This window comes from Artemia sp. Qi Xiang Cuo, chromosome 6, assembly GCF_049724085.1.
Source record: "Artemia sp. Qi Xiang Cuo chromosome 6, ASM4972408v1, whole genome shotgun sequence".
NCBI lineage: Eukaryota > Metazoa > Arthropoda > Branchiopoda > Anostraca > Artemiidae > Artemia > Artemia sp. Qi Xiang Cuo.
In genome coordinates this window covers 67877887-67896472 of record NC_142799.1, presented here as the reverse complement: position 1 = coordinate 67896472, position 18586 = coordinate 67877887, and the positions used below count along the sequence as shown (strand labels likewise).

General features: G+C 36.4%; 1 protein-coding gene across 1 annotated transcript in view; it reads right to left on the bottom strand.

Annotated features, from left to right (window-relative positions):
* The window catches only part of LOC148951543 (regulatory-associated protein of mTOR-like), a 322491-nt gene that overhangs the window by 165308 nt on the left and 138597 nt on the right, over positions 1–18586 (bottom strand). The window contains exons 8-9 of the mRNA XM_089091020.1: positions 16761–16835; positions 12653–12910 (exon numbers count right to left, since the gene is read on the bottom strand). Of these exons, the coding sequence (XP_088947146.1) occupies positions 12653–12910; positions 16761–16835 (333 nt within the window). The remainder of the gene's footprint in view (positions 1–12652; positions 12911–16760; positions 16836–18586) is intronic.

The following is an 18586-nucleotide window of genomic DNA, read 5'->3' as shown; positions in this document are numbered from 1 at the left end:
TGCCAAGCAGAGAATCAAACCACTGTGCTACGACAGGTTAAAAAAGGGAGTCTCATTACCAATGTACAGCAGTAACTCAGTGTTACAGAGGTTGCACACAAAATGCTTCATGATGGATCAAAGCTTATAGGAAAAGTAAACTAAGAGCAAATAAGAGAGCTCAAGCAATATGATTTGCAATTTTGATCGATGACAGCGCATGTCTTTACACAACAGAGATGAGACAGCAACGACTAGTACCACTTTGAATGAAGTTGAAAAACATTATTTACAGACATCAGACTCATGACCATACGATTTTTAGACGTCAGCCCATTTAAGGAAGAGCTATGTGGCATCATATACACGACTGGACATTTCTGTACATTACTGATTTGACAGGCGTCCTAGAGTTTCTATAAACATCCAAACAAAACAGGACAGAAGCAAAGAAGCAAAAGCAAATGACTCAACATTATGATATTATGACTCAACAAAAACAATTGGTTGATTCTGTTGTAATGAATCTTCCTGATATAAGCAGAGAGGTACCCTTGGTTACAATATGCCTGTACCGCATTCCGTTTTCTTAGAGCTTTGATTTCCGTTAGAGCTATAGTGTTCCTACTATAGAACGGTGAAAAGATCGATTTTACCATTCATTGCCCTGAACGGTTTACAAGCATCTATAAAACCTTTGCCTTGAAATACATTGTTTAACATAATTTAAAACATAATTGAGACACAGATTAAAAACTAGCTTAAAATTTGGAAGGCTCTTGTGAAGTAAATTATTGAAAAAAATTGATGAAAGTAAAGACCGAAGCTGAAACTTGAAACTTTCAAAGAATTTGCAAAGCTGAAACTTTTAAAGAAGCGCTATGTCGCAGCAAATAGACAATCGAATATTTCAGTACATTACTGAGTTAGCGGCTGTCCTAGGGAATGTTTAATGAAGATAAGAGTAATTATACCCCCCCCCCCGCTGGGAAAAGGAAACGGAGAAAAAAACTACACTGGAAAATATTGGATAGAAAATAATTCCTTTTTTTACTAAAAGAAAGATTGATTTAAATTTAATTCTTCTTCATATCAACTAGTCGTAGCTTCAAGTCACCTAGATAAGCTTCTTGATCTTGCAATCATTAAATTGAACTCTTCAGTCTCCGCTTGGCATCTCATCAGTAAGTCTTATGCATGTAATTTTATTACTCTAAAACAATTTCTTGTAAAGAGAGCCAAGAAGCCTGCACCGTAATTGGCTTCACTCATCAATTTCGTTCTGAATACTCAAAGATTCAAACACACTCATATTCTCTGCTCTTTCATCCTTTCCTAAATACAGCGAAAACACTATTAGTTTAGTTTGAACACCTTTCCTGCTTAAAAAAAGATTATTTGAAAAAAACTACGTTTTCTAAAGAGTTAAAGAGGCTGAGTCACAAGTTCGAACCTTAAAACGTACAGGGATTAGGAGGTACAGTTGGGGGGCTGCCGCCCCCCAAACCCCCCGCTTTTGCAGCCTCTTTTGTTAAGATTTTTTAAGTCCTATAACCAGCAATCAGTTGGTCGTACCAACACGAATGAAACTGTTTCAATGGCATTTTTTTTTCAGTGTGATTATGTATGATGGAAAAATAGTCGAACCTGAACCTAAACTGCTTGATTATGCTGAGCCTTTCTTCTCTTCCCTGTTTTTTTCTGTTCAAAAGTGTTAAGTTTATCACATTATAGCCTTTTATCGGATAGGGAAAAATCTCCTGTAAAAAAATCCAGCAAACAGGCTCAGTACTGGTTCTAATCAAAGAGATGCAATAGGATGTTCTTACGGTAAAAAATTCAAGCAGACTTCGTTCGTGTTGCAAAGCATTTCTTTGCAAGGGAAAAGGCGGGGTTTTGGGGGGCGGTAGACCCCAAAAATAAAAATATTAACAAAAGAGGCTGCAAAGGCGGCGGGTTTGGGGGCTGTTGCCTCCCAACATCTCGGTCAAATCCCAGTAGGGGTTAAGGTTCAAGCGATTGACTCAGCCTCTTTAACTCTTTTGAAAAAGTAGTTTTTTTCAAATAATTTATGCACGTTTTTGTACAGTTTATTGCTTTATATTGGTTGACTAACTGTTATCTGATTGTGTCAGGAGTTAAAGTTGGGGGACTGCCGCCCCCCAAATCCCCCGCTTTTGAAGATTCTTGTGTTAAAGCTTTTAATTCCTGAATACTCAAACCAACTATACATTAGGATTTTCTTTTTCAACTTTTCCTCGAGCCTGCAGAAGTACAACATATTGTAAAAACAGTGAAAACTTGCGTTTAACTTGAAGGCCGACTGTGAGATTCTTCTGGAGACGCCTGTTGAGCCATAGGATTTAATATATTGGATTTAAAAAAGAAACTGAGTTTCTTTTTTAAACTTTAAATTTGAAAGTTACTATTTTAAATTCAATATACTGAAAATTTAATGAAAGAGAACTCGGAGCACAGGTCATACACATGATGCACAGGAACATTGACTACTGTAACTTATGAGAATCTTGTTGAAATGGTTTTGGTCCCTGCAAACCATATCAGACACCGGCAAAGTCAAACAAAGATTATTGTTTTTTGACAAAAATAAATTCTGGGGAAGAGCTGGTATTTTTGCAAGGCTGCAGTTGTTCTTGTCAGGTTAAGAGGGCTATTTTGATCTAATTTCATAATGAAATACTATGCTTTTAGGAATTTCAAAAATTAGCATGGACTCTTATGGGAAAACGAGGTTTTTCGTAAATGTAAATTCGGGGGATAATTTCTTCGGTCTGAAAATATCAAAAGGCCCTAACAGGTCGAATTCCGCTTCGAATGAGTCCTCATTCACCCGGATCCGTTGCCAACTGTGGCCTGTAGGCGTGGCTGATAAAAAAAATAACTTGATGAACATTAAGTGGCTATATTTGTTTTTTAGAAAACAGGGAAGGAGTGATAGGATTGAGCTGAAATTTTGAGGATAAGCTTCCAGGCCCTAGGAAAGCTTATCCTTTAAATTTCAGACAACGTTAAAGGGGGGCTTTGGTGGGAGGGTCAAAACTTACGGCCCACTTTCCCCCATGAAGATATAGTCGGAGGGGGGTGAAATTTTGCAAGTTTCTTAGTTTGAGCTTAGGCTACAAAATGCAATCACCGCCGTCTCTCTGCGACCGCTAGGACCGAAAATCACTTAACAGTGTGGTGGGTCGCCATTTTAAAGAGGCACAAGTGTGCCTCCTTGATGTAGATTCAGAAATGGAAAATCAAGGATGACAAAATGATGCTTAAATACCAAGAGAGGGAACAGTCTGCAGTTACATGTAATATTTTTGAAAGGATATATTTTGGGGGGGGGGGGGAAGTTAAGTTCTGGGGTAATCAAATTGTGTTTTTTGGACCTTATCCAAACTCGGAATAGGATGCAGATCAATTCCTTTGAGCATCATCTCATCATACATTTCAAATGACTTGGGAAAAAAAAGACATGGAAAAGGCGTAACTTTATAGCAAAAGTGTAAATCAAAGCTGCAAAGTTCTCAGAATAGTTGGGGGAATGCCCCACCGTGAAAATAAACCTATGCAACAAAGAGAACAGTCATCTGAATGTAAAAGCACGGACAAATTAGGTTTAGTACTTTCAGAATGATCGACAAAGCATTCCTAAAAGAAAATCGTTTATGTAAAGAGGCCCTACCCCTATTTTCACAGTCTAAGCGTAGACTTATTGATGAGCTTTTAAAATAAACGTTACACTGTGTTCACCATAGCACAAAAAGTACATACCCAAGGGCTATGACATCTAATTATTCAAATAGCCCATTTCAAAGCAAGGGCTTCAAAAATAAATTCAAATAGAAAGGTGTACGTCCTACACATTGTTAAGATCAAAATCATGCACGATTTTTCTACAATCGTAAGGGCCAAAAGATCTGTCCGCTGGCCTAAATCTCCTTCTTCCTCCTTTCATACTTATAGACATGTCCCGCACCTTTCGATTCATGATCATTCAGTGATCATTTAAGATATACGGTTCTGATTTTAAGATGTACCTTATATTAATATCACTCAAGATATACAGTCCTAGGTGAGGAGCCGTTAACCATTAAACATCTTTGAGATTGCAACATGATTTTCTTAAATCAAAACACAGTAAGTAGAAACACTGAAATATAGGGTTAAAATTGTAAAAAAAAAACTTCTTAAAAGATAGCACATTATGAAGCAAACATGTTTTACAAATGCCTTCCGATTTCAACCACAGTTTTAAAACACGGTAAGAACACATTTCCAAATAGTATTTGATTTTGACTAATAATAGCATAAAAGAAAATTAAGTAATTATTTAAAAACACAAGGCAAAAAGTTGCAGAATAGCACTATAAAACAAAACACATAATGCTGCCTACATAATTACAGGTTGCTCTCAATTCCTAGAATACTCTAAATCCAAGAATTCTTTTTTAGCTTGTTAAACACAAGGTGAATATTATGATATGGAGGTGAAAAGCAAAACAGGATAGGTTCGTATTGCACAAATTGCATTTAAATCCCACCAACGTTGACATTTAAAGGTTTTCAAAGTCACCATTTAAAAATATGGAGCTACTACTACTACTACTGCTAACAACTCACCCTAGCGCCAAGCCACCTGAGGCCAACACAGATACATTCGCCCCTCCTCCATCCCAATCTATTCAAAGCCTCCCTTTTTACACCCTCCCAGGAAGGTTCTATTTCCTTTAAATCTTTCTTTATGACGTCCTCCCACCCCAAACGAGGACGACCTACTTTCCGTTTAGCCCTAGACGGTTGGCCGAAAAGGACAATCTTCGGCAATCTGTCATCCTTCATCCGCACAACGTGCCCTAGCCACCTCAATCTTTCTTTCATTATAGCCCAGAAAGCGGGATTGAACCACATTTTTCATACAGCCTACTGTTTGAAACACGGTCAGTCAGCCGGGTACCCCGAATAATCGGTAAGTAATTTCTCTGGAAAACATCTAGCAAATCTTCATCCGCTTTTCGGAGCGTTCATGCTTAAGAAAAATATTTGACCGCTGTCTTCACTGTAGCTTCTAATATTCTAATCTTGGTTTGCAGACTTATCTTCCTATTGTTCCAAACTTTTTTTAAATGTGAAAAAACACCCTGAGCCTTGGCTATTCTACTTTTAACATCTTCACTGCTCCTACCGTCTTTACTAACAATACTACCAAGGTAAGTGAAGCTGCCCACCTGATCAATCTTTTGATCAATCATTACCCAACGCACCACCTTTTCCTCTTCACTTATTCCTAGCTTTAGTGACTTAATCTTCTTAAAATTAATTTTCAAACCTATTCTAGCACCCTGAACTCGAAAAACCTCTAAAAGTTTATTAATTTTGCTCACACTTTCATTTAGGATGCTGAAATCATCAGCATAATCTAAGCCCAAGAGACTGTTTCCGCCCTGTTTGATTCCGTGATCTCCCATTGCCTTTTCTGTGCTCCTTAAGACAAAATCCATCAAAAGCTCTACACCTTAAAAAATGGGGCTACACTTAAAAAAAAGCGGTTTAAAATAAAACGGAGTTAGTAGCTTGTAGTTAAAAATGTCACCCTATCTCCATCATACTTCTCATCTAAAGATTGCTGACTTTATTTATTACATGCCAAATATTGTGATATGGAAGGCCAAAAGCAGACTCGATAAGTATTGTGAGTTCTTACAGAGATGCACAAATACGATAAGTAAGTTCTCTACCATTGGTATTTGACATTCACAAAAGTATTTAAGGTTATAATTATATTAACAATAATGTTATGCAAAAAAGAAGGCGCTAGCATTTAAAAATTCTTTACGGACTGAAAAACTAGAAAACATATCAAGTCCATGAAAAATATCAAATTCTTTCCTGAATGAATCCGCGTTGGGCCGTTTACTACTGATGAGGGCAGACTATTCTATTTATGATGATCCGCTTAGGGAAGGCCAAACTTCTTGTATCCTTGAAGAAGTATCTACCTTGCAGTTTGAACTGATGGCCGCGTAGACATGATGCACTGGACTCAAGAATGTCGGTGGGTACCATCTTGTCATGAAAAGTTCCTTTGCATATCTTGCAAACTTCAATCATGTTGCCACAATTCTTACACAGGTGTACAAATACATTCTCTACAATTGGTATTTGACATTCTCAAAACCATTTGAGGTTATAATTATATTAAAAATAATTTTATGCAAAAAAAAGGTGCAAGTCTTTTACAATTCCTAAGGACTAAAAACTAAGAAACATATCAAGTCCATGAAAAATATCAAATTCTTTCCTAAATGAATCCACATTGGGCCGTTTACTATTGATGAGGGCAGACTATTCCATTTATGATGATCCGGTTAGGGACTGTTCACGCTAGTGAATAAGGCGTATAATTCATAAAATTATGCACCCTGTACACGAAAATCCGTGGTAAAATTTGTACACGCTTATCTCAGTGTGTTAAACATTAATAGAAGGGAGTCCTATTTTCTGTGCTAAAAATTATACGTGGGCTATTCAAAGCCAATAGGCACCCGACTTTCGCGTCAAAAGAAGAAAAGTGTAATATTTTTTTTTGCTAAAAATGAGTTAATGAGCTGGAAAATCAATGAAATTTTGGGACTTTTTTTTATTGACATTATGAGAAAGAGAGAGTACGGAATCTGCTAGAACAAAATGGCAGCTATGCAAGCCACAACAACTTTCAACTTGCTGTGATAATTGAAAACACTTGATGTACAAATTTTTCCAACGATGAACGGCCGTGGAGAATAAGGATTATACACGTACAGTTTTATAAGTTTTTTTATAAGTAAGCCTGAACGGTTCGTTAGAGAAGGCCCAACATCCTGAATCCTTGAAGAAGTATCTACCTTGCAGTTTAAACTGATGGCCACGTAGACATGATGTGCTAGACTCTAGAATGTCGGTGGGTGCCACCTTGCCATAAAAAGTTCCACAATAAAAAGTGTAAGCCAAATTTGGTAGTTGGTGTTTCCCCATCCGTTCTTCATGAGAGAGGTAAGGCAAAGTTGAGCAGAACTTTGTCATTCACGTTGTATACACCCAAGTTACTGAGTGTTTGAAGAGTATTTTAAATCACCGACTACAAATGTGAAACTAAAATTGTTATTTGAGTCTCAAAAAACAAAATACTGTGTGCAGCATGCATATTTTTGATGGCTACAATTTCTTAATACAATTTTAAAATATAGCGAATAGTCCATTTAAATATAAAGGCTTCATAGATGCATTTTTAAACTGCTCATGGTAATGAAGCTAGTTAGCTTCTCAAAATTTATTTATTAGCGTCTCACTTAGTAGCTTCTCAAAATTTGTATATCTTCTGTATAATACAATTAGTACTAAAAATGGGGGGGGGGGGAATTAACTTATTTAACATATCAACTATGCATAGGAAAAATTGTCCAGTACGTTTCTGTGAAAATTTTATTCGGGTAAAAATGGGCAATCTTGCTGAAGCAGATCGAGAGAGGCGATATAGAGGAATAAATTAGGTAAAAGTGAATTTTTCCGGAGGCTGTGGAAAGTAGTGTTGAAAAAATACAAGACAATTTTTAAGAAAGATAGGAGAAAAAAATTAAGAAAAGTAAAAAAAGATGAAAAACAGTATTACCAGTTAACAAAACACAACAGAGAAGAAAGTACAATACAAGATTAGTATTTACCTCTGGAAAGCCACGTAACAACTCATGTAATGACAATAGAATAATTCTTTCGTAATATTCTTCCCTAAAAAAGTCTCATTGATGTTTCTATAATCATTATCAAAGGAGTTCCATAACTTACAGCCTCTGTTAATTTAAGACAAACCAGAACGAGTTGATTTCAATCCAGGGACACAAAGATTCGAGCTACTATGCGTAAAATACGACTGAGGGGAAGAGCTTGATATAAATAAGTAAGAAAACAGACTGCACGCTTGACACAATTGTAGCCGAATGGATCAAAAGAAGAGTAGCATGTCTATATCCACATATTTGGGGTTTAGTCGGGGATATCACGGCCAAAAAGCACCATTTTGGGCGATTCAAATATGCATAGTAATTTGTGAAGCCTATGTTCAGAAACACAGGGTCCAATGCCATGCAGAGCTATAGAGGCACAAACGGTGTTGAAATAAAGTATATATACCCTAGGATCGCTTTCATCACCAAAACGGGGTACTAGATCTCAATGTATAAGATCGAACAAGCCCTCCCCAAGCTTTCCAAATACAAAAATAAGCAGAAAGGAAAATGTGATCTGCAAGCATTTTGATAGTGGTTTCTGCACGTTTTGCAAACCATGCAAGTTTCTACATATTTGTCGTAATTTTATTTCGGTAGTCTGTGTGTCTGATAAGTGTAATTTTGATCATGTTGATCTGTGTTCTGTTTTATCTTGTATTTATAAGTCGTGTACTTTTGCTCATGCATCTTCAGGATTGGAGCGCAGGTTTAAAATCCAACGTTTTTTAGGGTGACGCCGCAAGTATTCACGACCCCCCTCCCCTAGTTCGTGTTCCATTCGACTGTCAGTCTTATCCCCCTGCATACCCGATACAGAGCAGTATACCTCAAAAATCCATCCCTCGAAACAATCCTCCGCCCCAAGTACTTACGCGTACCCAGTCACTCCAACTCCCACAATCACTTTACTCAATTTGGACCATCCCCCAACCCCCCCTCACTCATATTCCTCCCAAAAATCCACTTCCTTTCGACTCCGTTCTTCTCCTGTGCGTCCAAGAAGTTACCGACCGGTTCTAGACTCCACCCGTTATTTGCCGAAACAAACACAACCCCTCCCCTCTCAGACAACTCCAACCGTACTTCCTTCCCTCGGCATCATCTTGCCCCCCCCCCAATTAAAGAACACTCCCAATTTGACTTATTCCCAGATCACCAGGAAACCTTTCTCCCTTCCCTTGCACTTTATCCCCCCTGGCTACCCTACCAGTATGACTCTGGTTTAAGAGTAAGCAGGCAGAATGATCCATAGGCAACATCTCCATGCAGAGTTTCTAAAACCTCAAATAGTAAGACGAATTCCACCGTAGTTCCATGCCAACTTAATAATATTCCCATAATTTGTCCGCTGTCCTCCTTTTCTCTCAAGCCCGGTTCAGTCCCTTCTTTTAATAATGCCTCAAAACTACCCCCTTATCCAGAGCATCCTCCTCATAAACTTCAACCCCAAATAACTCCATCCCGAATTGAAAAAAATCCCAATGCCCAAATCGGTTTAAATTTCCAACTTTCCTACTTACCAATGCTGAGAGTCTGAATTTTGATAAAATTACCGAACTCGAGGGTATCTCTGAAATTCATGAAACTAATATTATTGCTGTGACAGAGGTTCAGTCCCAGAACCCAGATTTTCTAAAAGTCAGCAATTATACTCAGTTTATAAAACTTCGCCCTCCCGATCACCCTCTCGGGAAAAAAGGGGGTGGTATTTTATTTTTTGTCCGAGATAACCTCCAACCTAAACTCATCCCCACCCCCAACTTATCAGATTATGATGAAACTCTATGGTTGAGCCTTAGACCGAAAGTACTTCCCCGCCCTTTCAATTTAATTGTAACCGCCGTCTTTTATCATTCCCCTAACCAAAGTGTTGACCAGAAACGCAAATTTATACAACAATTTCTTATAAGTTCTGACTTTGTGTTATCAAAGTATCCGAACGCTGGTATTTGCTTACTTGGCGATGCGAATGACCTGAGGATAGACTTTATCTGCACCTCTCTTAATATTAAACAACTGGTTAAAATATCTACAACAAAATGTAACACCTCTCTGGATGTTATTTGTTCAAATATGAGTAAGTATTACAACTCCCCGCAAGCGCTACCACCATTAGGAGGCAGTTACCACTATTGTCTTCTTTTTTCTCCCTCTTCAGCCATTGAACATTCCTTTACTACCTCCATTGGGGTTTGCCGTCCCCTCAGTCACACAGGCCTTTTTTCTTTTGGATCATGGCTGACCAGTGAAAAATGGTCAGACCTTTATAATTCTAATAACCTTGATGACAAAATTTTGATTTTTCACAAAAAACTAATTGATTCCTACTCATTATGTTTCCCAGAAAAAAAAAATCAGAAAATGCTCCAGTGATAAACATTACATAAACAATCACATACAAATGTTAATCCGCACGAAAATAAGCTTATTTAACAGGGGTAATTTAGCTGAAGCAAATAAGTCAAGAAAGGAATTAAAAAGTCAAATTAGAAAAGCTGCCCGAGCCTACTATAAAAATAAAATTAAATACTTGCGCCATGATAAACCAAAGAACTGGTACTCTGAAATTAAAAAACTTACCGGCAAGAGTCAAGAACAACTAAATTTTAATACAAATGAACCTCCAAAGACCACAGCTAATGACCTCAATAAGTTTCTGGCTTCTATTGTCCAGAGTCTCCCACCACTATCTTACGCATTTCCAGATATTCCTGATCCTTTTTCACTCCCACATATTTCTCCACTTGATGTTGTAAAAAAAATTGAAAAACTAAAACGATCAAGCATTTGCCCTTTAGATATTCCTGTTCCTCTGATTAAAGCTTTCAGTGATTACCTCTCAAAACCCCTATCCACCCTGTTTAATGAAATTACCAAATCTGGACAGTTCCCTCAATATTGGCCAAATCAAAAAGAAAAATGGGAAGCCTGGTTTTGATGGCATTCGTCCTATTACCCTCACCTCAATTTTTTCAAAATTGTATGAAAGTTTTCTCGCAGACTGGCTTAAGATGAAAGTCCTCCCCCTCATTGATCTTAGACAGTTTGGTAATCTCAAATCCACGTCAACCTCTCATTACCTGATCCATCTTGTTGATACCATGGGTAAATTACTTGAAAAACCTAACACTTGGCTTAATCTAATTTCTATTGATCTTCAAAAAGCTTTCGATTTGATTAACCACAATTTACTCATAGATAAACTTATAAATGAATTCCACATTGAAACTTTCCTTGTTAAGCTCGTTGCCTCTTTTCTCTCTAATAGATCTCAAGCAGTTAAATATCTAAATTGTTTCTCAGATCATCTCCCCATATTTAATGGAATTCCTCAGGGGACTATTCTAGGTCCTCTCCTTTTTTCTCTTATGATTAACAGCCTTTCAACCCTTTATGACAATAGATGGAAATTTGTCGATGACTTGACAGTTTAGAGATACGTCATAAAAACATGTTTAGCAACCCAATGGGCATACCCCAAGATATTGCCTGTGAGGCCTCGTCCCTTGACATGACAGTTAACCTTTCTAAATCCACAATAGTCTCAGTAAGTTTCCTTAAATCCCCTCCCCTTTTTCTTGCTCCTATTCCTCCTGAAACCTCTGTCACATCTCTTAAACTCCTTGGTGTTACAATTTCTTCTAATTTGAAATGGGATGCCCATATAAATAATTTCCTACGACAAGCAAACTCCTCGCTTTCCCTCCTTAAACTTTTAAATAAATTTAGTTTCCCCCAATCACATTTACTACAAGTATAAATTTCTTTTGTGCGTCCCATATTAGAGTATGCTTGTCCTGTGTGGCACCCTAGCCTTTCATCTGAAGCAACACAAAAAATTGAAAATGTCCAAAAGAGAGTTCTAAGAATTATTTTTAAAAAGGGCAAGATACCATATTTTCATTTGTTAAATATTTCAAAACTAGAGACCCTCGAGAGACGAAGAAATAATTTGTGCCTCCATTTTGCAAAAAATGCCATAACAAACCCTCGGACGGCAAGTATTTTCCCCAAACGTCACTCCCCATCCAGATTACGGCCGCCTCGAGCTGTTTCTGAGCCCATCCCTGTTTTGTCTCCCATTCGCTGCGTTACTTCGAGATACGAAAGAACTTTTGTCCCCTTTATTACAGAAAAAATGAATAAAATGTCCCAATAGTTTCTTTTTTTCCCCTCTTTTTGTCCCCCCCTTCTTGACCAGTTTTTATTTTTTTAACTCTTTTATTGACCTAATGCAGTTGGATGATTGACACTTTCTTAATGTCCCTTTTAATTTATATATACATTAATGTCTCACTCTTTTTTTTATGTGTCTTCGCTTAGTCCGCCCCTTCCTTTTTTTTCATGTCTGTTCTAATTCTTTTTCCGATTCGTATTTGTGTAAGTTTAGTTTGACCAGTTTTTATCTTTTTAACTTTTTAATTGTCTTTTTACAGTTTTAATTATTGACTGTTAAATGATTTTTCTATTTCGTTGTTGTTTTTTGCATTTTTGCCAGTTTTAGTGCAACCATTTATAAAGTCGACTCCGAAGTCCGAATTCGGCCCTTTGTGGGCTTGTGATAGTGATCTTTTTGAAATAAATATCTTTTCTATCTTATCTATCCGTTCTGTGGCAGAGTCTCTTAGGGGTTTTTACCCCCCCCCCCGAAATGTTTCTTCAACTCGTAAAAATGCAATAAAAATGAATGTAAACAATTTTTGATGCGTTTTTTAAAGTTTTTGTATCCCCCCCCCCCCTGCACTGAAAGGAGTTGGTGTTTAATATTTTCTGACAAAAGTACCCTAAATAAGTGACAAGCTTCTTGGACTGTTAGTAAACACTATTCGGATTATGAAGTTCGTTATTATGTTTTTTAATGGTTTCATTTGCGTATTGCATATTATGATAATTTGCAATACCTCAGGTACAGGATCCAGAAGTAATTCAAACAATTTTTCATGAGCAGAGTCTCTTACGCCAACCCATCTTGCTGACTCAAAATTTTCCCAGCTTTTTCCAAGTCCAATAACAGCCCATTGTCTTAAAAGTGGGTCACTGTCTTGAAGTTGCTCCAGTGTGATAGATACTAGAGATCCTGCAAGTGCTGCTTCTTGTCCCTGTGAGTAGTTCCAGACAATACGAGCCAGGACAAAGGCAACAAGGCTTCGCTGATCACTCTGAATAAAAAGGAAATTTATAAAAAAAGGAAAGCCTTATTTGCATGAGGAAGGAGTCATTCTTAAGTCCTAAAATTGAATACGAAGAGATCTTTAAAAAATCTTTTTTAAAGAGAAAAACTAAATTTTTCAAGAGGATCAATAATTTTTCAAGATATATTAATATGCAGATAGCTTCCTCGATGACCGTATCCGTCACTTTGTTCGGAGAGAGGGTAGGGGGGTAGGAGCAACAAAAGGTTTTTGTCTGGGGGACTTAAGTTTTCTTTTTTTTTTCTTTTTTTTTACGTGCATTTTTAAGATCAGTCTACGAGCCGGAGAGATACTTCTTAATTTTTTAAGGTAGGATGGTCTTTTACATAGCTTAGTATCTCTCCCCCTTCCTGGATACATTCCTGGCTTCCCTCATAAAAGCAAAGGCAAGGTTCAGATAAAATGTCTCAGGCAGATGTTCAAACAAGGCTTTGAGCCGTGTGAAGGCTACAGGAGACTAAGTTACCGATAGAAAAAAGACTGGTTGAAAACTTCCAACAAAGTTGCTGTAGAATATCTAACAGTGTCCATTGCTGCCAGGTAAGATAGACTGTGTGGTTTCCACCCTAAGTACCGTCAGTTAGAAAAATGCTAATATTTCTTTAAGATTCGATAAGTTAGGGTCTTTTACTTCCTGGTTTATTGTTCTCAGTATTTCAAGGAGGAATTGTTTATGTACACTAATTTACAGTTCCACAAAAATTAACATATCGCAATCATTGTATTTATGAAAGTATTCTTGCATCCGATTTTTTTTTTTTTTTTTTTTTTTTTTTTTTTTTTTTTTTTTTTTTAAGCGGAACTCCAATATTTTGAAAGCTGAAAGTACTACTGGAGTTTAAAATTCAGTAAGATGATTTCTTTTCTTTTTTTGTGAAAGCAAAGCAATGCTAACTACCTAATCAACTGTTTCAAGTTCAAGTTAACTATATATATATATTGTTTTTATACTCTAGATAAATATTTTCTGGGGCAAAAATCCTTAGATATGAAAATGAAGAAAAAAAAAATAACAAAAACAGGGAAAATTTTCAGTTAATTGAAGATTTAGAAAAGTATAGATTGGATTTGTCCCCGTTGAATTGTCATTTGTAAGACATGAAAAGGCAGTGTGGTCTTCGAAAATACCTATAAATAGTCCAGTAGAAACCTTTACTAAGTTTACTTCAGTGTAAGAAGAAGTTAAACATAACAATAATAATCAAGAAAAAGAGACAACGAAAATAAAGAAACACTAGGAGAAATAAAACATAAAGAAAAACATGGATTAAACATGAAATAATAAAATTAATTGGTTTTTATGACAATATCCAGGTTTCAAAAACATTTCTGTATGGCAACTATCTCCATATTGCATACTTAACCCTTCAGCTAAAAAAGGACTCCTAAAGTAATTTCACCACAGTTGAGGCAAAACGAATAACACTTCTTAGCCTCCCTCACACTGATTACCTACACCAAGAAACTTAGAGAGAAACAATTAACAAAAAGCTTCACACTGCAATCAGAAGCCACGTGGACTCCCTTTCCCAGCAGAAGTAATCTCTATAAAGCCATGTTTAAGCTCCTTCAATAGGAATTTCGTCCATTTCATATTGAATAAGATCATTATCAAGATTCACGATGCATTAGGTGTTTTATAGGAGCTATCGAAACTGCTGAAAGAGGTTTAACGATTCTTAGAAAAAAGAAAATCTCGAGGCTTATGATTCTTAAAGTTCCAAGGACATTAAAGTTCAATCTGAACGTTTGTATTGGTTAAATGGAAAATTCTAAAGTAAATATATATCTTTGAAACATAGAAGGAATCGTAAACTTAACCTTTAATGATAACACCACCATACCCAGGTATGCAGTTTTTGATAGTTGCTGGCCCAAAATAAAAAAAAAAGGGAGAAACTTGGGTGAACATTTTCGTAAGAAAACAAGCTAATTATATGGCACTGCACAGATTAAGACAATGTACTTTCCTTTGAAGGTTTACTCTACTACTACTACTACTACTACTACTAATACACTACCTCCCACTGGGGTACTAAGTAGCCTGAGGCCAATTCACCTGCCCACATTTCTCCTACATCCCATATCTCCTTCATATCAAACATCAGTATGAATAGACTTAAGATGAGCCAAAGAAGCAAAAGATCTTCACGGTACTTTAATGCTAGAACCAGACTTTTCCTCGGAAAAAGATTTTCAGAAGAATAAGGATTGCAAAAGTCCACAAAAATCGTCGTTTTCGCGTTTCAAAACACAGTTTTCAAACTGTGTATTTTGAAAACTAGCCAATGGAATAATCAAAATTATGAAGTGGTGACGAGAACATACCTGTAAAACCCATTTTTTCGAAAAGAAAAGAAGATAGAGACAAAATTTTTTATTACTTTCAAACATTAGCATTAGTTTTAATAGAAATCAATGGTGGATGGCACGACTATTTAAACTTAAAACATATTTATTGTTCTTTTTATCTGCCATGCGCCACAAAATGACCTATAGCAGACTTTCCTTTATAACTATTTTGTATAACTAGGCTCTCGCAGAATCAAGTCATAAAGTGGAAAGGAGGAGGGGGGGGGTATTATAAATCGTTTTCGGAGCAGGTGGAGGAAACATGACCCAAAGGTTTCACAACCAAATTTTCCTGAAATTCGCGAGGAAAGGGAGTCTCCAGACTAGCTTCTATCTTTTTGTGTAAGTGGAAGGGGGGGGGGAGAATTAATTATATCCGAGCACCTAATTTGTACTGATTTAGAAGAGAATATGTGCCACTATTTTATGTTTAGCAAAGTGACTATAAGCTTCAACTGCTAAAACCCTGTTTTTTGTACTTTTGTTTAGCTTATGGATTGTCTATCAGAAGACGACATAGCAATAATGATTATAAAAATATGGATTAAACTGCCTGTCAAGGCATTGAAATATATGCCGCAGTATAGCCTAATTCTTTTTTTTTATTGTTTCTTCTTTTTTATTATTAGAAGAGAAATTCATACATTACTAGACTAAAAGATATAATATTTAAAAACGGCCAGTATGCACCTATGTCAGAGGTGAACTAACAGGAAACCATGAAAATCACAGGATAACAGCAATTGCATGGCAAAGCCCAAAGTCAAGAAAAAATCAGAAAGGCATTTGACTCAATAATACGGCTTCGTGGTATCCATCGTCGTGATATTTCAGGTTTTCTTTTTAACGCAGTTGCCCTCCCGCATGTTTTCTATCCTGCCCTTCTTTTTTGAGATTTTAAAATCTACAGTTTGTCTAAAATCGCGTTTGCTATCTTAAACGTTGTCAAAATTTTACTTGGTTTTAAAATTTGTTTTAGTAACATTGAATTAGTTTTGAGATTTTATCACAAGTCTGAAAATTTTCTCTTTATGCACAACCTTTTCCCTTTTTTCCAGAATTTAATTAATGTTTGATATTTTTTTCTTATGTATGTTGTACCGTTATGTTAATAAGACTATTTAAAATCGATGGTTTGTTTCGTTTGTTGAAATATTTCTTCTGTTTTGTGTAGCGTCATTTATGTATTTTATATACTCCTCGATTTTGAGGGAAATAAAAAAATACAATAAAATAAATGAAATAGAATAAAATAGTTAAGGAGTCACTCACTTTCAAAAAACACGTGCACTAGATGACCCGCACCATACGGATCAGAACCTGCGTAGTACAAAGAGGCGAGGCGTGTTGAAACAAGTGATTCTCGGAAAAGTACAGTTCAGCAGACGGCGATAAGCGAATGACCCCTGGGGGATAGTCGTATGTACAACATCCAAAAAGAGAGGATAATAAGAAATTGACTTACCGGAACTGTAGGATCTTGCAAAGCAGCTAAGAAGTATTTATGACCACCATCACGCACTAAATCTGCTTGATGCGTCTAGAATTTAATTCAAAAAATTGGAATTAATATATGTGTACCTCTGACAAAATTGGAAAACACACAAGCTAAATCAATTAACAAAACGTTCAAATGAAATATACTAATAGGTGGGTACTTGTCTGTTATAGCGTCTATGTTAATTTCTTCATCCATTGACGCACAATAGAACCGATTCCATTGTTATTTTCTTTCAGCTTCGCATGAGACAAGGCAAAGAGGAGACAGAATAGATGTGAAATATATAATTTGGACTTTATGTTTGCACATTAGGGGGGGGGAGGTAAAGTATTTGGACAGTGTGAAGTTAGAAAACAATTCTTAGTTCATAATATGCAGAATCATTGCACCGAACACATTTTGCATGCAGATCCGTTATACTTTACCTTACTAATGTGCAAATATGTAGCCTAAATTTGTTTTTAAAGTATTATATTTTCATGATATTTGGTGAAAAACTTAACATAGGCGCTATAATAGACAAGTACCAATATGTTTATATAGCTGAGTATTTAAGAATCAGGAAATTTGATAGCATATCTTGACAAATGATTATATTTAAGAAACTAGTTCAAATGCAAAAGCTTCATGTTTAATAGTTATCCAGTTATAACCAAGGACGAAACATCACCAAACAGGGATATACACAACGAAAAGGCTAATGATTAAAAACCAAAAACTCACGAGTAACGTTGTAAGGTCAGCAACCCCAAAATGGGAACATGAATTAAATTTGAAATCAACATTTAAAATTAACCATTGAAATTTAAAATTAACCTTGAAAAATAGCCCATGAAATTAAAATTTGAAAGGTGGAACAAACACGGATTATCTGTGAAGAGCTCAACAATTCACTTATACCATCTTGCTTGATTCATGACCAGTCTTCTGTTTATGACCAGAATTACTTCAGAATTACTTTTGGAAGCTACGGTAATGATACTGGTGAAGTATGGTCCTGAGACGAGGGCACTTCAAAGGGCTGAGGAAGACATATTAGGTATTTTCCAGAGGAACTGAGAAGTCTTAGGTATTCGTCTGACTGACTGTAAATGAAGAATTAAGCTTTACAAAAAATATTGTTAAACTCCACTTTCTAGGGTAATAAGGAAAGAAAGCTTAAAATTGCTAGGCCAAGTTTTACCGATGAAGGGTGACATATTGCCAAAGATTGTCCTTTTTGGCCATTTATTTGGGTCCGAATGAAAATCAGGTCATAAGTAGGGATTTATAGAAAACTGAAACTCCTTAGGAGGGGATAAAGAGCGAAGCTTTAAATAGATTGGGTGGAGGAAGAGCGTGCGCAGCTGTGTCGGCCTCAGGCAGCTTGGTGCGCCAGGGAGATGTTATTAGCAATAGCAGTTTTAGAGTATACATTCACAGAATTCCAAAAATCAAACTGGGAGGGGGCAGGGGGGCTTGAAGAGATCCAAAGTTTCAACAGCATCTTTGTATAACTTTAATTCTATTTAGGCTATTAGAATTACTTTTATGTATATCCAAGGAAAGCTGGAGATCTACTTTGATTATGCGATCATGTAGACTGAAAAATCTTGCAAAATTGTGGCTCAAAGAAGGTGTTTTCTATGCTTTATACCTACCATTCAGCTAAAAATTTAAAAGCGGGCTTGGGTGGAGGGAATTTAGGTATAAGAGAGGTCGGGAAGGAACCACTAAGGCACTTTGGTCATACAGAGTGAAAACCCTTGTAGGATCTAGTTTATAGAAATGTAAAAAATATTTACCTTTCT